The sequence below is a fragment of the Leptinotarsa decemlineata genome, unplaced genomic scaffold, assembly GCF_025532065.1.
Source record: "Leptinotarsa decemlineata unplaced genomic scaffold, Ldec_3_MD MMD2_P_RNA_scaffold_14, whole genome shotgun sequence".
Lineage (NCBI taxonomy): Eukaryota > Metazoa > Arthropoda > Insecta > Coleoptera > Chrysomelidae > Leptinotarsa > Leptinotarsa decemlineata.
Genome location: NW_027412528.1, coordinates 13,475,803 through 13,502,658, shown reverse-complemented (window position 1 = coordinate 13,502,658; position 26,856 = coordinate 13,475,803). Strand labels below are relative to the sequence as shown.

Here is a 26,856-nt window from a genome sequence, read left to right as displayed (position 1 = left end):
TCCCCACTTATCAATAATATCAGTCTATAGTCCGTTCATAATTTGTTGATAGCTCACTGCAAGTTTGACCCTCATTAGAGAACTGAAATACAGAGAGGACAGCTAATATGATATAATAACAAAAACCAAACTAAAACTGGCAGTTTAAGATGTTTTCGACTAACCCACCTTGTATCTGAAGAAATACAATACAGCTATAAAACTTTTATTCCGATTATGTGGGTATTTTGAGTGGAAATGAGTGACCAGTGTCGTAGAGGATATGATTAAAACATTAGTTACTTTAAATAAATAAATATATTAATATTCTTAAACTGTAGGTACTGTAAACTGTATTTTTATTTTGAAAAAATTTCTTTATTTCATTCAAAAATAATAAGTTACTTGCAATTTGTAAAAGATACATTTATTTAATTAATACCTATTTTTAAATGATATAAACTACGATTACTTACAAAACTATTCAAATTCAAAATAAACAGGATCATCTTCGGAATCCGAGTCATCTTGCAGGTTAATAATTAGCGGTTGTGTCTCTACAGTCGCATCAATTATATTGTCAAGATCCCACATTTTTTGTTCTTCTATTGCATGTCTTACTGCATCTCGCCAATTTTGTTCTGTAATATGTTGTAAAGACTCATATAACAATTCACGTACAGCTTGTATTTTATATGACGTATTTTTTTTAGCCACATAGCTTTTCATTTGTGCCCAAATGAGTTCAATTGGATTTAATTCGCAGTGGTAGGGTGGACTGTGATGTTTCGTCTTTCCGCCATTTTGTCAACTACGTATTTCTTGAACTTAGATTTGTGTTGCCGGGCAATTTTTAAAAGTTCTGCTTTAACCATTCCATCTTCGTAAGGCAGGGACTTATTCCGCAGCCAGTCAATGATATCCTGTTTCTTCCACGCAGTCGTTGGAAGTCTTTCAACTAGTCGTGAATGATAAGGTGCAGTCTTTTGTGCTTTTGGTATTTCTTTTTTGTGAAAAAATTCGTGAATTTTCCTTCGAATACCATTTTTGGCAAATTCATCAATTTCAATAGGTTTTCTCCCCCTCTTTAAGTATTCGTTTGTATTTGGGTTAGCTATACCTTTTTTTTTCTTTCTGATAGGAACCTATATATTGTTGACTCCCCTACACCCGTCATGTTGGCACAACTCTTGATTATGTTCTGAACAGTGTTTGTGAGATTCCGAGAAACCAGAGCATCGTGAACGTTCAAAACAATAGTCTTCTCTCTTGGTGAATAGACAGACTTACTGACTGTACGCAACAGTACCGGTGTAAAACTTGATGATGTTGATGATGATGACGAAGCCATCGCAAGCAATCAAACAAAACAAGCAGGAACGAAAGGTACGTATATGTTTGTAGGAATATGAAAAAAAGTTACTCACGCACTGCACAAAATTCGCAAAATAAATATTAGAGACGTTAATTACTGCCGTAGACGCCGAAACACCAACGAGCCGTAAATTAAATGCGATTAAAAAATGTACTAAACCAAAAATTATTTTCGTTCGTAACAACTTCACCCTTTCAAGGCAAGTTTCAAATATAAACTGAAGCTTTATATTTAATGAATAAACACCTTAGGAACCTCCGCCTATGATTTTACGAGTTTTACGACCGTTTTATGACTTGGGCCCTCATTTTGTGCTATCGACAAATTATGAACGGACTATAGATGGTTATATTCTCGCAAACCATTTTTGTAGAAAAATAAGAGAACATGAAGGTGCTGCACTATTTATAAAAATACTTTTGATTTCCACCCCTTAAACTTACAGCTGTATAATAGTGAACTAAATGCCGAATTTTGCGGCATAGAATTGATGAATCCTAAAACTCAAATCATCATTGTCTATAGGTCTTGCAATGGCGATATCGATTTGTTTTTCAGTAATCTAGAAAATCTCCTGAATGATATGGTGAAGGCTGGTACGGAAATAATAATCTTGGGAGATTTCAACATTGAGTTTAAAACCGATTCAAATGTCCTCAATGAGCTCCATTGCCTACTGCATTCTTTTGGATTAAATATTATGATACATGAAGACACTAGAATAACAGTCTCATCCTCTAATCAAATTGACAATATTATCACAAATTTGAATAGGGATTATATTGATACAAGAGTTTTTAAACCCTGTAAAGCTGACCACAAGGCCCAATATATCATTTTAAATGAAAAACCTAAACTAAACAATAAAACTAATTATTCCAGGAGAATAACCAAAGCAACTTTGAATAAACTAAAATCGTCCCTTTCGGAAACGAGCTGGGATATTTTTAAAAGCTCTACCGATGTTAACATGCTTGCTTCATATTTTTGTCCAACAGGTACACTTCTTTGGTTCACAAACACATGCCTCTAAGGAAATCCACACCAATTACCAATATATCTCCAGTAATCTGGTTCGACGATTCTCTGAAAACTTTCAGAAAGACATTGACTAACGTCAAACTTATAGCTGACGTGAGCAAAGATTATTCTGATGTTGAGCTATATAAGTACCTAAAGTGGGAATATAAACAGCAAATAAAACTTGCTAAAAAACGAGCTTATGATGATTACATTCGTTCAGCAAAAAATAAATCTAATGCTTGCTGGAAGATCATCAATTTCGAACGAAATAAAAGAACTTGTCAAATTGCTTCCCATATCTCACTGGAAAATTTCAATGACTTTTTTGTGGATATTGCAGAAAGTATCATAGAATCTTCATCTAAATTACTCATATCTGATTTACGAAACTTTAAAAATTTTCCAGCTTCCTGCAACACCTTTTTTCTCAAGCCCGTTACCAAGCTTGAAATCACAGAACCGGTAAAACCTCTAAAAGATTCAAACTGCCTAGATGCCCAAGATTCAAATAGTTCTATTATCAAGGAAACACTCGACATCATACTATACCCGTTAATCATGTTAGTAAATCTGATTTTTGAAACAGGCATATTTCCGGATTGTTTTAAGTTCTCCAAAGTGATCCCAATGTTTAAAAAAGGAGATATTTCTTCCTTGGATGATTTCTGTCCTATTTCCATTATCTCAATTTTTAGTAAAATTGTTGAAATAATTTTAAAAAGACGCCTATATTCCTATTTTGAAACAATTAATTTTTTCTTAAACTCCCAATATGGTTTCCGCAAAGAAAGATCCACCTCGTAAGCTGTTTTAGATATAGTTGGATATGTCATTGGTGGCCTTGAAGATGGACTGCATACTGCCATTACACTTTTTTATTTATCTAAGGCTTTTGACTGCGTGTCTTACACGCTGTTACTTGAAAAATTACAATATTATGGGGTGAGAGGAGTTTCGTTAACACCTATCAAATCGTACCTCACAAATAGATATTAAGCTGTTTCTTGCAATAATACCATTTCTAGCTTCAAACCTGTAGTACATGGAGTCCCTCAAGGATCTATCCTTGGGCCCTTACTTTTTATCATCTACGTAAATGATTTCTGCAATTTTGTGGCGCCAAATAAAACAATTCTCTATGCTGATGATACCACCTTAATCTACAGTGGAAATAGTATCAACAAACTAACAGAAATATCGGAAGACATTGAAAATAAAGCTAATATTTGGTTTCTTACAAATAATTTGAAATTAAATACCAATAAGATACAACGTCTTCAATTCTCCACTGTAGGCCCCTCAAATGATAGCGTGAAATTGCTTGGCATAACACTTGACAATACCTTGGCATCAACATACAAATCAGCTTAGGAGCAAGTTATCCAGCACTATTTATGTTCTACGACAATTTCAAAATATTACCAGCTTCGATATATTAAAAATAACTTTATTCGCATATTCTCACATTGGTTATGGGATTGTTCTTTCGGGAAACTCACATGGTTCTCTCAATATCTTTAGATTACAAAAACGAGCCAAATCATACAAATCGATATCGCCTAGCTAAATCACAAAAAAATTCTTTGGATTACAACTTATATAACTGTTTACCAGTCAAGCTGAAAGATCTTAATATGAATAAATTCAAACAATCCATTAAACAACTACTATTGGAGGGCTGCTTTTACTCTGTCTCTGATTACCTGGGGTATTTTAAAAATCGCTCCTAAGTCTCAACATACAAGCAACATACTCATCTGACTACCGTAAATATGCTATATCATGTTGTTCTTTCATGTTCTTAATGTTAATCTTTATGTTGCTCTACTTTTTATCTTAAATTACTTTTGCTGAAATTACTTTTGCTGTGCGTAAGCATATGTAACAAATTCGTCTTGACTTGCTACAAACATGTAAAGTGTAATGTGGTCAAATAAACTTCTATTCCATTCCATTCCATTCCATTCCATTCCATTCCATTCCATTCCATTCCATTCCATTCCATTCCATTCCATTCCATTCCATTCCATTCCATTCCATTCCATTCCATTCCATCCCATCCCATCCCATCCCATCCCATCCCATCCCATCCCATCCCATCCCATCCCATCCCATCCCATCCCATCCCATCCCATCCCATCCCATCCCATCCCATCCCATCCCATCCCATCCCATCCCATCCCATCCCATCCCATCCCATCCCATCCCATCCCATCCCATCCCATCCCATCCGTATCGCATTTGTAGCATCTGACTCTGTGTTCTGTTTAATTTGTATTTCAATTGCGATTGTAGTTCAATTGCATCACTGGTTGCCTGCAGCAGAGGTTGCCCAGTAAGCGCTTCTCATTATAGGCTCAGCCTCAATTGACCCATTTCTACTTCGAGGTTTACACCAGCCGTGCGCAATCGTACCATGGCCATTAACGCAACCTCCTTAACGTACAGGTCCAGAGGGGTCAGACCCGTAATTAATTCCATTGTCGCGGTTGGTGTTGTTCTCCTGGCTCCTGTGATGTTTAAACAAGCCAGTCGCTGTATTTGATATAATTTTTGGATGGCCGTTGCTTATAGAACTTTCGTTCCTCATGCAATGGCTCCGTACGTTAGCATAGGTCTCATTATTGCAGTGTAGATCCAGGTGACCTCACGGCGTGAAAGACCCCATGCGCGTCCCACTGTCCTCCGACATTGCTCATAAGCCACATATGCTCTTTTTGCTCTACTCTGTAGGCGAGAGTTCCATTTTTAGCTTCCTGTCGAGGATAGTACCAAGGTATTTCACCTCTTCAGAGAAGTTTAGTTTGCTTTTGAAGATTTCGGGAGGTTTTAAGCTCGATAAACTTCTTTTCCTGGTGAAAAGGACCATCTCAGTCTTCTTGGGATTGATCGACAGTGAATGTTCCGTGCACCATGTTTCTATCAATTGGAGCCCATCCTGCGCTCCATCGCACAGTGTGTTCACAAATTTGCCGGTCTGCAAGATAACTATATCATCTGCGTAAGCAAGAATCCATTTTTGTTGAGGTGGGTAATCAGGGTATCCAGAACTATGTTCCAGAGAAGGGGTGATAAGACCCCTCCCTGTGGACCAGTCCTTTCCTTTCACTGTGATGTCTTCTACGTTGATACTTATTGCTCTACTAGAGGGAATCTTGAGTATCTATTCTCGTACTGCCAGGGGTACATTTCTGAGGTGAAGTTGCCAAGTAATTGTTGGAAAGGTTGTTTTATCAAACGCTCCCTCGATATCTATGAATATACCCAGGGTGGATTCTTTGCTGTCCAATGACCTCTCGATTCTGCCAAACACGTGGTGAAGGGCCGAATCAGTAGACCTTCTCGGATGCCTGCTGATTTGGATGAAGTGGGTTGTGAACTAGTACTTCATCTCTACCGCTCACATAGCCTTTCCCTAGATTTCAAGAAAAACGATGTGAGACTAATTGGTCGGAGTGCTTTTGGTAGGGTGTAGTCCATCCTACCTGGTTTGGGTATGAAACCTACACGTACTTCTCTTCTCTTACTGGGAATATACCTCAGAGCTAGAGAGGCTCTGAATATTCCAACCAGGTGCGGCATAAGAATATCCAGTCTCCATTTGAGTAGGGCTGGTCTTATACTGTCAGGTCCTGATGACTTAAAGGGGGAAAAGCCCTATATGGCCCATCTTACTTTGTTCCCGTCAATTACTGCACTAGCAGATTGCCAGTCGTATTGTGGAGGGTGTTGTTGATACTTCCGTCCAGTTCGTCGTTCCAGGAAAGGCAGAACCTGGGAAGTGCGTTTCCATAAGAATCTCAGCACTATGCTGCAGGTTGGCGACTTTGTTGCCATTTTCCCTCGTCAGGATGCCGATACTCTTCTGGTGGTCATTTGAGAGTACCCTCTGTAGCCTAGAAGCTAGTGAGAAGTCTTCGACTGCTTCCTCAGGCTTCTCTTTGTTTTTGTCTGCAGACTTTTTTGAATTCTCTGAGTTGGTTGTGCCATCTGTTTGAACCATCCTCATCGGACAGGTTACTTTCAGATACAAACTGAAATAAAAACCCTTCTCGAAACAACTACTTTCATACAAACAATGAATTATACAAAATAAAGTGAATTTCATGTAGGAACTACACTTCTTTATGAAGAGTGTTAATTTTGAAATTAGTTGCTTTCTTTATTTCTTTCTTTGGAAGTTGCCTACACTTTTTGTACAAAGATGGACAAGTAGAAAGCCAAAACACTTCTTTCCGAAAAACTAATCTCTCCCAAATTGAAATATTCGATTGCCTTTCGAAACGGTATTTATTCGAATGGTTCACATTATTGAAGATACGACGGTCTTTGTTCATATTAGTAAAAAGTATCTGTGAAAATCCATCCTAATAGGCGGGTTCGAGATACATAAAATGCAGTTGTATTTATTTTTCTCCAAACCAATAAACTGCACAGAATACTACTGTTTTCACGAATAATTAGTACTATTTATGTGCTCATTGTATGTTTCATTCAATTGATTATATTGTTGATGGTTTCATTACCTCATTGTTTACATTAGGAACGTGGCGAAAATTTCAAAATAAATAATTTAGTTTAAAGCTAATTATTATGTAGCAAAGTCACATCAGCATTACTTTCCATTCAGTTTCATTATGGTGGAATGGTCCATCATGGCTTGCAGAAACTAAAGTCACTGTATTTGTTGCCAGTACGCTACCTGAAAATATTTCATCGAACCTGTTGGATCGCGTTTCTACGTTGAGACAATTGCTACGAATAATAGCATATAGTTTCAAAGCATGTACACGCATACATTTGAGGGTTCCCTTCATAAAAAGGAAAGAATTGCAGACAGCAACGAAATTTTGGGTTCAAAACATCCAGACGCAATTTTGTAATTATGAAATATCAAAATTGCGCAATAAATCAACAATTAACACCCGTTTTTGAGTGAAGACATTCTTAGGGTGGAAGGTCGACTTCAAAACCCTAGTACTTCCATCAAAAGGAAAGTTTGTAGATCTAGTTATTGATCAATACCATGTTGATTCTCTTCATACGGCACAGCAAATAGTTCTTTCACAAATTCGGCAAAAATATTGAATTCCACATGCAATCACACGTACTCGAGCTCGAATTCATCGCTGCAATACTTGTTTTCGTACACGCCCAAAACCATCAATACCAAAAGTGGCTCCGCTTCCTGGATTTAAAGTTGAAAAATCTCATGTTTTTGAACGTGTTGGGGTTGATTATGCTCGCCTCTTTTCCATTACACCGTACCAACGACAAGAGGACAACGCATTTTGACTAAAGCATACATATGTTTGTTTGTGTGTCTTTCAGTGAAAGCTATACACATAGAACTTGCTTCTGATTTGTCAACGGAATGTTTTCTTGCCGCATACAAACGCTTCATTTCTCGCAGAGGTCCGTGGTCATTAATTCTGTCAGATGGAGGTACATATTTTATTGGGGCACGTAGGAAATTGAACGAAATAGAGGAACCGATCAATTCTACTTCATTACAGTCGCATGTTGGCTGAGAATTGGCTGGAAATGGGGTTGAGTGGAAAATTAACCCGTCAAGTAGTCCCTGGTTCGGTGGAATTTAGGAAGCTAACATCAAAAGTGTTGAAAGGACATCATCAACGTTTCATTGGAGAGCAAGTGCTCACGTATTAAGAATTCAACACCGTACTTGTTCAGATTGAGGCAGTGTTAAATAGCAGACCATTGTGTTTATTGAATGATGATCCTCTAGCTCGTACTGCATTAACGCCTGCACATTTTTTCACCGTAGGTGTGACATTAGATAAACTTCCAGCACAAAATGTACAGGATGTGCCACTAAATTGTCTCATACGCTACCAAATGATGGATTGCATCATTCAAGATTATTGGAAACGGTGGCGCACTGAATATCTTTATACCCTACAGTCCCGTGCCAAATGGAACAAAGCTCGAAGGACCATTTGATGTTTGTGCGATTGATAATTGTGTAAATAAATCATTATTCAGATGCGATGTTAGTCTAATCAACAAGTTCAAAAACATGAGAAATAGAGATAAAGGTCCTAAAAATATGAGCGATAGCTCATTCGATTCGAAATCACCTCTTGAAAAATGTTTTCGCAATTGTTATTAACAAAATAAGATTAAAAAAAATGGTATTTAGTTTTTCGTTAATAACTCAAAAAATAATAATATTTGAGCGATTTTGAAAAAAGCTTGTTAAAGAGGAGGAAATTTCCGATAAAAATGTTTCGACTCCCGAAACTCTATCTCGATTATTTATAATTTTAATTTGACGTTGAAAATAGGGTTCCGCGCGGCTGTTACGGCATAAGCGCGCTGCCGCTAAAGAGACTATCAAAAAAAATAATTTTTCATAACATAAAATGTCATTTTAAAAATTTGAAAAAAATCTAGTATCTCCTTAATACTTGAATGAATCGAGTCCCGTAGAAAAAAAAGCAATATCACCATTTTTAATTTCAACTACTTAACAAACATTTTCCCAATTACCGGTTGCATAAATAATGGGATAAAAAGTATGAATAATGGGCCTATGAATTTTAAACTTCGTGGAGCCCTTTTGATATACTTCATACGATCCTGCGATAAAAGTTCATGAAAATCCATTAATTCGTTAATTATGATTTTTTATAACTATTGCAAAATAAAATATCTAAAAATTGTTTTCGATTGATATTTAGCTATGTCTGTTTTCACATTAAATAATGGCAGTTATTAACGTAGGATATGACTTTTTTACGTAATTTGTTTATTGAATTGTTTTAAACAAATAGAGAGTTTCAATATTTTTGAAAAAATTTTTCTTGCTATTTTGTTGTCTAGAGATAATGATGATAAAAAATGTTTTTTTATTTTAATTGTTTAAAATCGATTTTTTTAAATTTCGATTGTTTAAATAATTAGTAAAGAAATAATTTTGCTTTTAAAAATCATAATTTACACTTTCAAATAGTTTGGCAAAAAAAATTGTTTATTCATTATTTAATTGGTTATTAGTTTAACAATTTGTTATAAACAAATATTGACCAACGTTATATTATTTTCCTGAAGCAGAAAAAAATTATAAAAAGAGCTACATATAAAAAAGTGCCATAAAATTTCGTTTACCTGCTCCTTATATATATAATAAATAAAAAAATAATTTTTATGATACTTTTTTATATATAGCTGTTTTTATAATTTTTTTCTGCTCCAGAAAACAAATATAACGTTGGTCAATATTCCGTTAATAACAAATAGTTAAACTAACTAACTAATGAATAAACATTTTTTTCTGACTAAGAGTGTAAATTATGATTTTTATAAGCAAAATTATTTCTTAACTGATCATTTAAACAATCGAAATATGAAAAAATCGATTTTAAACAATTAAAAATTAAAATAAAAAAAATAAATCATAATTATCTCTAGATAACAAAATAGCAAATTTTTTTTTTATTGAATTTATCTATTTCTTTAAAACAATTTAATAAACAAATTACGTAAAAAAATAATATCCTATGTTAATAACTGCCATTGTTTAATGTGAAAACACATATAGCTGAATAGGTATCAATTGAAAAAAAAATTTATCAACAATTTCTAGATATTTCATTTTGCAATAGTTATAAAAAATCATAATTAACAAATTGATGAATTTTTATGAACTTTCATCGCAGGACCGTATGAAGTATATACCGGGTGTCAACGAATCTATTAGACAAGTCATAACTTCTAGACTATTAGGTGTATCAAAACGAGATTTGGTACAGATAAATGGTATGTGGAGAGGAGAGTTTTCACATATTTTTCACTTTCCGGTCACTTCCGGTTTCAGCGGAAATGGCTCCGGTTCTGAATTTTTAAATGGAACACCCTGTATATTGTAACATTTTTGGATTTCTGAGACAATTCTGGATCAGAAACTGACATTTCCGGAAGTTTTTCAGCCTACTTGATTTTTTCAGAGTCACTTTTAAAATTGCATCTAGGTGGCCATGATCGGACGTAAACTAATCTATGGACCTCAGGTGATATCAGAAAATTGCAATAGCGGAGTTATAGTGACAAGTGTGTTGAATATGAATGAGACAAGTTTACAAAATAACATTTTCGTGTCTAACTATTATTTTTCAAATGGCGACCATTTTTTGACAAGCACTTTCCGAAAAAAGGATTTTGTGACAAATCTAACGATACTAATTTATTTGCGATTGGATTACAAATAAGAACATAAATTAAATATTACTGAGGAAAATACTCGATACAAATTCATTTACTTTTGTCAAGGGTGCCATGGATAGGAATGATGCATAATATTTTGCGGTTATTTCCATCAAGTCCACTTTGGAGAACAAAACGCTCACCTAGGTTATGACAGTGACATAAGCTTTATGAGCAGAAAGTAGAAGTTTCTCTTGATTTTCGTTAATTTTAGTTTAATTTTTCGTCGAAATAATGTATACTCAAAGTGAAAAAGTGGATATGTTGTTATTGTTTGGAGAATGCCACAGAAATTCAAGGAAAGCTGCTGAGTTGTATGCTCAGAGATATCCCAATCGGCAACACCCATCTCATCAGTATTTTCCCTATGTTGAGAGTCGTTTTAGGCAAGAGGGAAATCGAGACGCAGAACAGAGGTTTGTCATAAATGAGGAGACTGAGATTAACGTTCTTGCTATGGTAGAAGTTGACAAAACGGTTTCTTTAAGAGAAATTAGTAGAGAAATGCAGATAAGTCACGAATCAGCAAGAAAAATATTGAAAAAGCACGGATATCGAGCATTTAAATATCAGTTACATCAACATTTGTATGCTGACGACGGCAATAGAAGAGTAGTATTTTGTGATTGGTTGCTTCAAAATCATAGAGTTAACCCAAATTTTATCAACTTCATTCTATTTTCCGACGAATCACGGTTTACAAATAATGGCATGTTTAATAAGCAGAATTGTCGGTACTGGGCCCAACAAAATCAACATGCAATGAGAGAGGGCAATTTTCAAGAAAGGTTTGGCGTCAATGTCTGGGCTGGTATCGTTGGAAACAGAATAATTGGTCCAATATTGTTTCAAGGTCAGTTAACAGGGGTTAGATACTTGGGTTTTCTTCAAAATGAAATCGAGGATCATCTTAATGATATGCCTTTAGAAGTTTTACGGCAAATTTACTTCCAGCAAGATGGAGCACCACCCCATAATAGCAGAGACGTACTTGATTTTTTAATAGAGCATTTTAATAATAGAGTTATTGCAACCAACGGTCCAGTACGGTGGCCTGCCCGCTCACCGGATCTGACTGTGTTAGATTTCTTCATTTGGGGATATGTAAAAGAAAGGGTCTACTATGCAACAGCCCCAGCCACTCTCGAAATCTTAGAAGAAAGGATTCAACAGGCATTTAGAAGTATATCGCCTCAAATGTTACAAAACGTGTTGAGAGAAACAATTGAACGAGCTGAAATGTGTCTTGAACAAGGAGGGATGCACTTTGAAAATTTACGTGCATCGCTGAAATTATTAGTTAAATTTGTTAAATTTGTTGATCCAATCGCAAATAAATTAGTAACGTTAGATTCGTCAAAAAATCCTTTTTTCGGAAATTGCTTGTCAAAAAATGGTCGCCATTTGAAAAATAATAGTTAGACACGAAAATGTTATTTTGTAAACTTGTCTCATTCATATTCAACACACTAGTCACTAAAACTCCGCTATTGCAATTTTCTGATATCACCTGAGGTCCATAGATTAGTTTACGTCCGATCATGGCCACCTAGATGCAATTTTAAAAGTGACTCTGAAAAAATCAAGTAGGCTGAAAAACTTCCGGAAATGTCAGTTTCTGATCCAGAATTGTCTCAGAAATCCAAAAATGTTACAATATACAGGGTGTTCTATTTAAAAATTCAGAACCGGAGCCATTTCCGCTGAAACCGGAAGTGACCGGAAAGTGAAAAATATGTGAAAACATTCCTCTCTACATACCATTCAACTATACCAAATCTCATTTCAATTCTCCTAATAGTCTAGAAATTATGACTTGTCTAATAGATTCGTTGACACCCGGTATATCAAAAGAGCTCCACGAAGTTTGAAATTTATAGGCCAATTATGTATACCTTTTATCCCATTATTTATGCCAACGGAGATTGGGAAAAAATTTGTTAGTTAACAAAAGAATAACTTTTTGAAAAATAGTGACAAAACTTTTTTTCTAGGGACTCGATTCATTCAAGTGTTGAGAAGATACTAGATTTTTTCAAATTTTATGACATTTTATGTTATAAATGACATTTTATGTTATAAAAAAATATTTCTTTTGATAAACTCTCTTTTGCGGCAGCGCGCGCATGCCGTAACAGCCGCGCGGAACCCTATTTTCAACGTCAAATCAAAATTATAAATAATAGAAATAGAGTTTCGAGAGTCGTGGCCTTTTTTATCGGAAATTTCCTCCTCTTTAACGAGTTTTTTTCAAAATCGCGTAAATAATATTTTGCGAGTTATTAATAAAAAACTGAACATTTTTTTCAATCTTATTTTGTTAATAACAATTGCAATTTTTTACCTGGAACAAAATCCTTCAAAAACATTTATCAAGAGGTGATTCCGAATCGTATGAACTATCGCTCATATTTTTAGGACCTTTATCTCTATTTTTCATGTTTTTGAACTTGAATAATTTTACATTACATTACATTTACTTTGATCAAATGATTCGTTTATTCCTCTATCTATAACAATTGTTGAACATTTCCTTTTTTTTTAGGTCGTTCATCAGGTGTATGCTAACTACTAATTTTTTTAATGACTATTGAAAATGGGTATCAATTATGTGACGTTGGTAAGAAGGCATAATGATCCATGACTAATACATTTTAACCAATCACAGTTGACTAGATACATAACACAGAGTGACTGTAAAAATTATAAATAATCGAGATACAGTTTCGGGAGTCGGAACTTTTTTTTACGCAAATTCATTGATCTTCTCAAATCTTTTTTCAAATTTCCAAAATTTTGAAAATTTTCCGAGATATTAAGACAAAACTAAAGTCCCATTTTTTTTTCACTTAATTGTTTATAACTTTTGAAATTTTTATCGGCGCGTTTTCGGACCTCTCCTTAAACTTTCTAGGCAAAAATACGAATCGAATGACACCTTGGTCGTAATTTTTGGACAGGGCTGAAAACAAAGCAAATTTTCACTAGTCATTTGGCTTATTTCTCATTACTGCACTAGTATCTAAGTATCTGAGATATACATGCTGTTTCACTTAAAAATTCAAAAACAGATCCTTCTTCTAGGAAACCAGAAGTGACCAGAAAGCGATAAATATACGAAAACTCTCCTCTTCACATACCACATAACAATACTGAATTTCGTTCAGACACACCTGATTTTTCAGAAATTATGATTCGTCTTATAGATTTGTTCACACACGGTATATTTGAACAAACACGAATGACACATATGTAGTAGATATTGATAACTTTGTGAGAGTTACACTATTAGATATCAAACCGACCGAAAATATTATTTTATCGCTATACCACCAACGTCGAACTGATAAAAATAAATAGTATACACCCGAACAAATTGATTTGTTTTCCAATTGTATAGGTGCAGGGTGCAGTATTCTGGAAAAGAACTAAAATGATATAAGACACAATGGCCACGGAATCGAAGGACAATTTGATGATAGAAATATTAAGGAAGGTGAGTGATTTAATATTTTGAATGTTAGTGACAACTAGATGGATTTCATTATCTAAACTTATAAATGCGAAAGTCACTTAACAGTCACCCATTCATCTCTATTTCTCCGTACTGGTAAGTCCTAGGAAACTACAATTTGGTATATATGTGCTTTTGAGGTCTCAAATGTGCACTAAGAAAGGATTTTCAAATATTTCAATTGGGGGTAAAAGGAGGGCTTTTATACAGGGTGTTCCTTGAACACATGCTAATATTTAAGGAGGCAATTCTTAGACCCATTATAAGAAAAAAACTTCCTATGGACGTATGTCCTAAACGCCTTAACTTTTGACATTCAGGGTGGCAAAGTTTTGAAAAATAATCAGTTTTTTAATAATAACTGAGATAATTTTGTAGACATCTTTGGCATATTTGGTACATATGTTCCATGCCTCAAGGCGCATTTTCTGATGTACACAAATTTTTATTTTTTCAAACAGTGGCATCCCTACGGGTTTCGCATTGAATATTTTTGGGGAAAAAGTACTACGCCAATGCTTTCTTTTCAAAATAAAATCATTTTTAAAATCCTCATTTATTTTTGAGAAAATTTGATCTCTTGGTATTTCTTTGTCCGACGCATGATTTTCACTCAAAAAAATAAAAATCGACAGAAAGCAAATTAAGAAATTAGATCAATTCTAAAATGAATGAGAATCTGAAAATTGCTTCATAATGCATTACCAATTCTCTAATAATATTTGAAAACATAATCTGCAAAAAAATAAATTTTTCACAAAAACGAGTTTTATTTTATTTTGTGACAGCAAGTCTAAACGAATAGCACGAATTTGTTGATTAGTAATAATACCAAAACTGATTATAAAAATTGTTGGAAGTGGCCACCTGCACTTAGTATGCATGCTTCCGCTCTTCTACGCATGGAATTACGCACCCGTTCAAATATTCCCGGCGTATCTCGTATAGTTTCACACTAGGCAACTATTCGCTCTCTTAAATCTTCTAAAGTATAACGGGAGGGTAAAGCACGATTAGGATATCTTTCCTGATAAATGCGCCTGGCCTCTGTTGCATTACCATCGGCAAGGCCATATACGTAATGCATTTGCGCCATTTCCGCATTCGTATAATTTACCATATTTACTGATATTCAGAAAAACAGCGGACTACCAAAATATCTTCAATAACACTTCAAAAATCAATCAAAGCGCGCTGTGACAGTTTTAAACACCAACACCTTACTTTAAACCAACATCAATATTAGCTACTGACGTTTGTACATACAGAGACTTCGTTTTTTATTGCTATGGTGGGTACGCTGTTTTTTCTGCTTTTAATCTTTAAAAGAAATCACATATCGACAAACTCCATATTTCCAAGAGGTGCAGTAAATAAATTCTGCAACACATCATTTATTCCAGGATAACTAAATTTATGTTTTCAAAAATTATTAAGCGGTGCTGCGTTATGACGTAATTTTAATTGAGATCAGTGCATCTGACAACAAACAAATACCTTTTAGATCCTCAATTATTTTGCAACAAATCTGATCTCTCAGTTTGCTTTCAGTCGATGCACGATACCGCATCAGATTTTTAAGGAATTTATCCTTAAGTAAAGCGATTTTTAATTTTTTGAGCGAAAACCATGCGTCGGACAAAGAAAACCCAGCAAATCAAATGTGCTCAAAAATGTATGGAGATTTTAAAAATAATTTTTAATTCAAGATAAAGCAGTGGCGTAGTATTTTTTTCACCAAAAATATACATTTCAAAACTCGTACGTACGCCACTGGCAGAGAAAATTAAGAAAATTGTGCATCAGAAAATGCGCCTTGAGGCATGAAACATATGTACCAAATATGCCAAAGATGTCTACAAAATTATCTCAGTTATTATTAAAAAACTGATTATTTTTGAAAACTTTGCCACCCTGTATCTCAAAAGTTAAGGCGTTTAGAACATACGCCCATAGGACGTTTTTTCTTTAAAATGGGTCTAAGAATTACCTCCTTAAATATTAGCATGTGTTTAAGGAACACCCTGTATATGAAAATTTCCTTTTCATCGCTGTTTCTTCGTACCTCTATATTTTTGGAGGCTGAAATTTTGTATGTAGATTCGTTTTATGTTGTAGATGTGCAATAAGAAAAGATTTTTCAATATTCCAACTGGGGAGTCAGCCGCGGAAAAAAGCGAGTTCATAAAATGAAGTTACATTTTCATCACCGTTTCTCTGTACTGCTATATTTTCGGAGGCTGAAATTTTGTATGTAGGTTCGTTTTATATTGTAAATGTGTGCAATAAAAAAAGATTTCTGAATATTCCAACTGGAGCGCCAACCGTGGGGAAAAATACGTCTATAAAGAAATGTTTTTTCATCACTGTTTCTCTATGCCTCTAAATTCCTGGTGGGTCAAGTTTTGGTTTTATTTTTTTATTGTAATTTTCCTGTGTATCTTCAACATATCAGCATGGACAAGAACAAACAAGTTGAATTCGAGGTATCACAGTATGAATACATAGAGTGCTTTTCTTTAATGCCCCCCCTTTTATTTTTTGAACGGCTCAACTCAAAAAATTGAAATTTGGGATGATGAAATCAATGCATGAATACTTTATTTCGAAGTAAAATTGACAGATGAAACTTTAAAGGTGACTGTAGTATATTGATTTAGTGGACCACCCGGTACTTCAGTTTATATTTGAGGACGTCAGTTTTTTTAGAGGAAAAAACAGTAGGTATCAGGGTAGTATGTATGTAGTCGTTCAACAATAAACACCTATAATAAAACCACGAGTGATTTTAATTATTGGTATCAAGTCTCAATACATTACAAGTGGCGACGAGGATTTTCAAGGAATTAGTGTGTGTAAATTTCAAATTTAAATTTCACGAACTGAAACCACGTCCGAAATTCAAAATGGCAGTGTCAGACTTGCTATTTTTCATCCGCAAAGGGTATTCCACAATTTTCTGCAAATATTTTACAGCGCAGGGCAGTTATATTATCAAATTATAATTATAGAATCACATTCGTACGATCAGAAGATAATTTGGCCGATAGTTTATCACGGTTACCTCAACCCAGTAGCGAAACTAAAAATAATAGTGAAATTGAAGAAGTTGATTTCATCAATTTTTTTACAAATAATGATTATTTTCCTATTGATTTCAAACGAGTAAAAAAAGAAACAGGAAGTGATGATTTGTTATTGAAAATTTTAAAATATGTAAAGTCCGGTTGGCCGGGGAAAATTAGAAATGAATATAAAGATTTTTATAGATTTCGAAATGAACTAAGTATTGAAGAGGGTTGTTTACTTTGGAACAACCGGTTAATCATTCCTTCGAAACTGAGATCATCAGTTTTAAAAGAACTTCATTTATCACACATGGGTGTAGTCAAAATGAAAAGTTTAGCGAGATCTTTTTTCTGGTGGCCGGGACTTGATAAAAATATAGAAGATATATGTAAGAATTGTGAGAATTGTTTATTGAACAAGAAAACCCCAAATAAAGCGGTACTTACGAAATGGCTTTGGCCAAATGAAACTTGGTCTCGTCTTCATATTGATTTTATGGGACCATTTTTACAAAAAATATTTTTTTATCATGGTGGATGCTCATTCCAAGTGAATTGAAGTTTATCCAATGGCATCGATCACTGCCAAAGCAACCATTGAAGTTTTGAGAACTACTTTTGCGCGTTTTGGACTTCCACGGAAAATTGTTCCAGATAACGCACCTAAATTTTGTTCAAACGATTTTCAGATTTTTTTAAAACTAAATAATATTGAACATGTCACCTCTCCTCCTTTTGAACCTTCGTCGAACGGTGCGGCCGAAAACTCGGTAAGAACCATTAAAAACGCCTTAAAAAATTCTCTTGGAAAAAATAGATGAATAGATTTGAACAAAGTGTTGAATAATTTTCTTCTGGATTAACGTATCGCGGTCCACTGTACTACTGGATACAGTCCAGCGGATTTAATGTTTGGCCTTAAATTACCTACACGATTCGATATTCATTTACCAGAAAAAAAATGTAAAGAAAAGGAAGATTTGAGAAATCATGTTGCAAGAGAGTTTAAGAAACAGAAACATTATCATAAAGGTAAAAGATTTATAGATCTCAAGGAAGGAGATTTAGTTATTGTGAAAAACTATCAAAATGTAAGGAATCCTACTTGGATAAAAGGGGAAATAATAGAGAGATTAGGAAAATTAGTATATTTAGTGAAAATTCCAGAACTTGGATATGTGTGTGGAAGAGACATTTGAATCAAATAAAAAAATATACTTTCAAGGAAGCTTCTCTACCAACGCAAGTATATAATGAGACAAGTGATTCAAACGCCGTTCCCATGCAACTTAGACAAGAAACAAGGGATAATTTAGACAGTAAGAGTAGTTACGAGGAAGTACTAGAGACCTCTCATTCACCTCAGCGTACAATGTCCAATGTAAGACCGAGGCGTGAAAAAAAACCCATAGATCGGTTAGAATATCGAAAATTGTAATTTTTTTTTGTCTAGATTCCTGTCTAGTTTTTTTTTATTTTTAGGGGGGAGTATTGTAGTATATTGATTTAGTGGACCACTCGGTAGTTCAGTTTATATTTGAGGACGTCAGTTTTTTAGAGGAAAAAAAGAGTAGGTATCAGGGCAGTATGTATGTAGTCGTGCAACAATAAACACCTATAATAAAACCACGAGTAATTGGTATCACTGGTATTGGTATCAAGTCCCAATACATTACAATGGCTACTGGGCGCCTTTTGGGGAAAAAATTGAATAGAAAGGGGGGTCTTGTGACACATTATTTTGAAGCTCCTGACGAATATTTCATAATCCAAGAATATGAAGTCAATATTTTCACCCACTACAAAATGGCGTAACATTTAATAATCCCCTGAAGACTGACACATTAATATCGATAGTTCTAGAAATATTCCGTTTCATCTGCTATATGGCAATTCCAAAAACCCAATAAGGTTTGTTAAGTTATTTTTTGTTTATAAAAACGACAAAAAATGTCAGTACGACAATGAACATCATTGTTCAGTTAGAATATTCGACTTTACTAGTAGAAAGGTACCACGTCAACAATCTCTAAAATGGTCAATTCTCGTCCATTGGAAGAAAAAATTGAAGCAATTTTCATTTACAATTACCATGTATGCACATAACAAAAAACCCCCAGGTCATCCGTCCATTCCGGAAGAACAGCAAGCGCAAATAATTGGTGTGATAGCAGTAAATCCTGAACAGTCTACTTATTCCGTGAAAAAGGTATCATCCATACAAAATTAAAATGGTACACCAAAATACTGAAGATGACCCTGATCCAAGAATATAACTCTGCGAAATCATGACGGAAACCATTGCAAGGCATCCTACCTATCTCCACAATATTTGTTTTAGTGACGAATGTACATTTTTTCCAAACGGCAATGTTCACAGACAAAACGGCCTTTTAAACGTTTTCCGGAAAACACATACCCAATATCCAGAAAAAATCAACGTTTGAGCAGGAACATTGGAAAACGATATTGTAGGACCTCTGTTTAACAGAGGAATTGTATTTGAATATGCTGGAATCTACTGTTGAACCTCTCATCACTGAAATCGTCGAAGCGAATTCTAATGATTTCGATATGGATATTGTACTTCAACAAAATGGATTACTACCACATTACCCCAGACAAGTAAGAAACTATTTGGATACTACTTGTCCCGGTCATTAGATTGGCCGTCAAGGTCCTATAGAATGGCCAGCCCGCTCGCCAGATTTGACACCTTTGGACTATTTTATGGGGCTATTTGAAGCAGAAGGTGTACGAAACTGGACCGGCTTCAATACTGGATATACGGCAGAGAATAATAAATATTTGTAGATATATTGACGTTACTGTGTTCAAGAATGTTCGGCGTGAAGCTGTTCGGATAAGCTGTTGAGAAGTTCAAGACAACCATTTCGAGCATCTTCTGAACTGACCTCAAGTTCCGCCATTTTGTAGTAGTTGAAGATATTGACATCATATTCTAGGGTTGTGAAGCATTTGTCAGGAACTTCAAAAAGATGTGACACAAGACCCCTTTTTCCATTCAGTACACAGTATCAATATTAATAAAAATTAGGATGATTTTCAAATCTGCAATAATGCTGAATTCTCATAAACTCAACTCATAACAAATTTTAAAAAACGTATCAAATCTCCAACTTCCCCAAGGCAGGACTTCATTACAATAACATTTTTCATGTATTCGACATTGAGTTTTCTCATTGATAATCTCACAAAACAGTAGATGACTCTAATCACACTTGCACCATAGTTTGACAACCTCATTTAGATCAATAAGTAATTTTTTGTACCCATTTGTATTTTCTATAATATTATTGTTGTTTGAAATTTATAATAATAATAATAGTTCTATCGAAATTATTTGCATTTTTTTAGTTGCTTCTGCAAAGGTTTGTTTAGGAAAATAGCCAAGTGGTTGAAACTGTGCACCAGTCATGTTAAAATTTGTATAGCAATTTTTTTTTCTCTCTAAAAATCTCCGTATCAATAAAAATGTATCAGAAAAGTCAAACTCCATGATGAGTTTGTTATGTATACATGAATTGATGACAATTAACCGAACTTGTTTTTTAAAATAAAGGGGATATCTGTCAAAAATAAGCAAAACGTTAACTTTATCCTAGTTGCATAAAATTTGGCATATGGATATAAAATTGCCGTAGACACAACTTTTTCATGTAACTTTTTGTTAAATTCGATCTAGAAATGCACTTTTTCGATTTAAAAAAAAAAAAAAAAGTGGAATTTGACTAAACTAAAATTCAAAGCACAAACAAGTGCCAAAGTTAAACTTCATTGAATCTTTTCGAAAAAAAAGTTTCCAATATGGTGCGCACTTTATACATATACATATACACACCGGGTGTCCCACATTTTATGTGACAGGCAATATCTGGTTTGTTGAAGGAGATACACAAAAATGTTTCGTACAAAAGTTTCAGGAGTTCATGAGAGCTATATTTTGATATAATTTTTAAATATACAGGGTGTTTGGTGTAGGTGCTACAGACCGAAATTCCATTTTTTAAAATAGAACGCCCCATATATCATTACGTATTCAGATGCTACGTTAAATTCTGATATCATTTCATGTTTGGTTTTTGAAATTCGGTTACGGCGTTGTTGAGTTATTGCTTAAAATGTAAAGTCTTGAGAACGACTATTATTTTTAAAAATATCTCATAGAATTATTCTCTCTGCATCAGATCACATGAAAATTAGTCAAAATTTTGGGTGTTCGAAGTAATGGTTTCAATTTTGAGTTGTGGAATTCAGTCAGGAATCATTTTGAATATGAAACAATTGCGAAATTGAAAGAGGTGTATTCGAAAACAAATCTTCAATTAATAACAATGTAAATAATATAACTTGATAAATCATTTCATAAGAATGGTAGGTACCTAGAAATAAGTCATAAAAATTGTTCAAAGTGATGCCCATTAGATATTATACAGGTTTCGAAACGTCGAATCACTTTTCTCGTACAAGTCGCTCTTATAATATCAGGCGTAATATCACTGCACGCTAGTCGAATTTTCATTTTCAGATCATCCACATTCAAAGGGGGAGTAGTGAAAACAATATCTTTTAAATAACCCCATAGGAAAAAATCAAGCGGTGATAAATCTGGGGAACGAGCCGGCCACCGAATTGGACCCTTATTACCAATCCATCTATTTGGGTACGTTCTATCCAGATATTCAGTAACAACCTGTGAATTGTGTGGAGGAGCACCATCTTGTTGCCACCAAATTCCTTGTCGTTCTGCTATGGGAATATCTTCCATCAACTGGATCAAATCATTTTCTAGAAAATGTAAATATCGCAATCCATTGAGATTTTCATTGAAAAAGTAAGGTCCTATGATGCGGCCATTGAACAATCCACACCATACATTAATACCCCAAGTAGTTTGAAAATTACTTTCGCGGACCCAGTGGGGATTTTCTTGAGACCAATAGTGACTGTTATGTCGATTCACAACTCCATTATTGTGGAATCGTGATTCATCGCTCCACAAAATTTGACTGAATATGTTAGGACTTTCATGTAATATTACCTGAATACAAGCAATGAATTCAAGTCGTCGTTCAAAGTTCGTGGGTTTCAAACCTTGTACCAACTGAATTTTGAATGGGTGGTATTTATTTTCTTTCAGAATTCTCTGTACATTAGATTTACTCACACCGACTTCTTCTGCAAGAGTACGGATAGAAACATGTGGACGAATAATAATATAAGCCAACACATTGATCTCTAAATCTTCAGTTCTAACAGATCTCGTATGATGACGATGCTTTATAGTAGAAGGAAATGACCCAGTTCGCAATTTTTCTACAACTCTCGAAAAAGTCATTCGTGACGGATAGGGTCTGTCTGGAAAACGTTCTTGGTATAGACGTTGTGCTTGACGGCAGTTTTTCTGACATTCCCCAAAAATTAATAACATATCAATGCAATCACTTGGACTAAACGCGAAAGGCATACTGGAGTTTTCGCACAAAGAACACAGTTACTGTTTTGCAAAGAATCACTGAATCGAACTGACAAGTAGATACAATTCGACAACATTTGTTACTATGGCATCAACAAGCATAAGCTACTTGATGAAATTGTGCAATATAAAGCAATTCACCCTCAAGTTAGTCACATTCTCAAGAATTTCAATATTATATTCAACTGATATCGATATCATATCGTAGAGGTGAGAGTAATGGTTTGTATTCAGTAGTAGTCTAGTTCAATTCAATAAAAGATATAGACTGGATTCGTGTACGAGTAAATAAGTTTTTTAGAAACTTTATATTTAAGGAAAAGTGCAATAACTCAACAACGCCGTAACCGAATTTCAAAAACCAAACATGAAATGATATCAGAATTCAACGTAGCATCTGAATATGTAATGATATACAGGACGTTCTATTTTAAAAAATGGAATTTTGGTCTGTAGCACCTACACCAAACACCCTGTATATTTAAAAATGATATCAAAATATAGCTCTCATGAACTCCTAAAACTTTTGTACGAAACATTTTTGTGTATCTCCTTCAACAAACCAGATATTGCCTGTCACATAAAATGTGGGACACCCGGTATATATATATATATATATATATATATATATATATATATATATATATATATATATATATATATATATATATATATATATATATATAGAGGTGTAACTGTTACACCTCTCGAAGCGAAGCAGTAACTCGTCTTGATAATGCCATCTGAGATGATGGCGAAACGTCGACTATCGAATAGTACACAACGGATGAACACCCGGAAAAACAACACATCATATATATATATATATATATATATATATATATATATATATATATATATATATATATATATATAAAATCTAGAAAGGTTAATGCAGTCAAGCTGCTGGAAAATAATTCCATGAAAATCAAAAAATAAATAGATAAGTACTCTTTGATCATTCCCATATTGATTTCAATTTAAGAGCCACCGGTATACAGCTGTTTCAGCCTATTGGGCATCGTCAGTACCGGGCAGGTGGTCCTCGATTGAAGACAAAATGTATGTATATGTATACATATATGTACTTATCTATTTATTTTTTGATTTTCATGGAATTATTTTCCAGCAGCTTGACTGCATTAACCTTTCTAGATTTCATATCATTTCTAGAAACATGTGGATTCGTTTTCCGATGGCATTTCAGGTTAGCTTCCCAAATTTCTACTACCGCAGTTGTCGGTTGATTGGTCAAAACACCAACACTGACATAAAAACTTGGCAAGTTGACTTGGGTGTCACACCAATAGGTGGTTCCACTTATGTTTCGCTTGCGTTTACGCAGCTATTTTTATCAAGTACTTTCTTGGTTTTTTCTCATTTTGTCTTCAATCGAGGACCGCCTGCCCGGTACTGACGATGCCCAATAGGCTGAAACAGCTGTATACCGGTGGCTCTTAAATTGAAATCAATATGGGAATGATCAAAGAGTACTTATCTATTTATTTTATATATATATATATATATATATATATATATATATATATATATATAGGATTTTTGTTACAACGTTTCGGCAAAGTCTCATTTGCCATCTTTTGTTTGTTTGAAGGTGGTTGACAATGTTAGGGATGCATTTCATCAGTAAGAATCTGTATGAAACTAAACAGATTAGCTGAAAAATAACAACAATTTAATCAACCAAAGAAACTGAAATTACAATGAAATAAAATATAAGCAACAACTGAAAAATCAAAATTGAAATATTAACACGAGATGAAAATAAAAAAAAATATTAACAGGAAATGAAAATTGAAAGATTCCAAGTCAAGTTACTCCACGACCTTCCGATTGTTAGTATCCATGAAGCGATGAATGGAAGTAGTAACTTGGCGATGATAATAATTGCAATCCATATAATGTTGAGAATAAAGATTAACAGACAAACATTTTCAGCTCATCATATCAATTTTGATCTATTTTATTGGTTATATGAATTGGTCTCTTACATGGATAGTGATACCAGTAGCGATAAGCATCGTAACAGAGAAAAAGAAAATAAAAAACACCAACAGGAGGAAGTTTGCAAAAGAGGCAGCTAATGGCAACGAGAAGAAGATCATTTTGGAGAACATCAAGGATCTACCGGCATGGGTAAGTTAATCTCCAATAAAAAATTGTATGAAAAAACAAAAAACTTTGAAGCTTCCATAGGTACTCTTCCCCGATACAGAAAGGGCAGAATGGTTGAATAAAGTTGTCAAGCAGTTCTGGCCGTTCGTCAACTTCTTTACCAGAGACTTGATGAAAAACTACGTGGAACCTAAGCTCAGTAAAAATTTGGAGAAATATGCTTTGAAAGGGTTCCATTTCGAGAGAATCGTCCTAGGAAGTGTTGTAAGTAATTATGTGGCATTTGATGCAATGAAAATCATTTTGAAATTTCAGCCTTTCAGAACTGGTGGAATCGTAATATATGAAAATGTTTCCAGAGATGAAGTTGTGATGGATGTAGACCTCTCGTGAGTTTTCTTTTACATTTTCAATAACGTTCAGTGGCTTTTCTAAAAATTTATACATTCTTCATGAAATGTTTGAATTGAAATGATAATCCTGGTAAAAAGTAATATTATTTATATCCCGCTACAAAACCGCAGAAGCATCAAAACATTTTTATTAATTTTATCTCGAGGTCCCTATTCTATTCGAAAACAAAATCCAGAACTTGAGAAAAAAAGAATGAATTGAATGTGACTTAATTATATTGTTATATGTTAAATTGAATTTCAGAAGTACATAATTCACCAATACAATTCTGTATGAACTCCAACATACAGGGTGGGCCATCGAAAACTTGACGTGGAGGTTTTGGGTACTAATCTTGCAAATCCGAAAAAACGCTTAGACAGGTTGATTTTTATTGAAAGAAGGATAGTTTTCCCCCATTGGAACCCTTCAAAATTCAATAGGGAATAGGGGGCGAGTCGCACATCGTTTAAAAGATCCTGGAATTCTCTAAACAATGGTGTACACTTTTTTTTGACTTTGGACGTATTTAAAAGAGTTCTCTCCAATGAATAACTTCTTCAATATTGTTGATAGCAACAAATTGTTGTACGCCACTGCTCAGTTGGAATGTATTTGGAACTCCTTCATTTGTTTCTAACGCTACTTTTTTGTTAATTTTTTAGTTCTATTACAATTGAGAAATGGTTAAAAATGCTGTTTTTATTTCTCATTTTCATGTTAGAAGTGATAACTGCATCATTACTAGTAGTGAGTGCCGTAAAGTGTTGCTAAAGAAACAATGGTTTACACAACTGCAGAGAGGGTTGAGTTAGTTGAACTGTACTATGGAAATAGACGTTGTGCTGCGAGAGCTGCTGAATTGTTCCATCAACAACATGGGAAGAATGTGTCGCGGCAGTATGTTTTCGATTTAATTGCATAATTTTGCGCAACTGGATCTGTAGCAAATAAAAAACGGCAAATTGAACCACCAGTAACAAATGAGGCGACACAAGTGGCAATTCTGGGCCTTGTTAAGCTTGAGCATACTTTGAGCAAACCCACGAAATGAATCCTTACAAAATTGAGTTAACGCAAGAACTGAATGAAGATGATTTCGATCGACGCTTGCAACTTGCGAGTTGGTTAGTGAACGAGCGGTGGAAAATCCACACTTCGTTTTCAACATTTGCTTCAGTGATGAATGTTCTTTTTTTCCAAATGGCACATCAGTTATTCGCCATAATTGTCGCTATTCGGCTGATTTAAATCCTCACATTTTTCATGAAGTGCATACTCAACGTCCACAAAAATTAAATGTATGGGCTGGAATTTTTGGTGACCTAGTGTTGGCGCATTGTTTTTCGATCACCCGAACAAATGTATCTGGAGCTTCTGGTAGATACTATTAATCAACTTCTCACTGATATTATTGAAAATGACCACAATTATCGAGTGGATCTGTAAATATTTCAACAAGATGGGGCTCCTCCGCACCATACACTGCCTGTCCGGCAGTATTTACATCAGACTTTTCCGAATCACTGAATTGGGAGGCGGGGCACTATCAAATGGCCACCACGATCACCAGACCTCTCGCCGTTAGATTTCTTTCTGTGGGGTCATTTGAAAATTCTGTATCAGTTGAGTCATAAATAACTTCAAA

General features: G+C 34.5%; 1 protein-coding gene across 6 annotated transcripts in view; it reads left to right on the top strand.

Moving 5' to 3' along the window:
* The window catches only part of LOC111516129 (extended synaptotagmin-2), a 122,704-nt gene that overhangs the window by 30,962 nt on the left and 64,886 nt on the right, over positions 1–26,856 (top strand). For 4 of the 6 annotated variants that reach the window (XM_074179575.1, XM_074179582.1, XM_074179567.1 and 1 more), the window contains exons 2-5: positions 14,004–14,099; positions 24,639–24,836; positions 24,897–25,079; positions 25,131–25,204. In XM_074179575.1, coding sequence (XP_074035676.1) covers positions 14,052–14,099; positions 24,639–24,836; positions 24,897–25,079; positions 25,131–25,204 — 503 coding nt within the window. In that variant the 5' untranslated portion in view covers positions 14,004–14,051. Of the gene's footprint in view, positions 1–13,148; positions 13,224–14,003; positions 14,100–24,638; positions 24,837–24,887; positions 25,080–25,130; positions 25,205–26,856 lie in introns of those variants that run through there. The other 2 variants (XM_074179570.1, XM_074179577.1) reach the window with 2 other exon arrangements.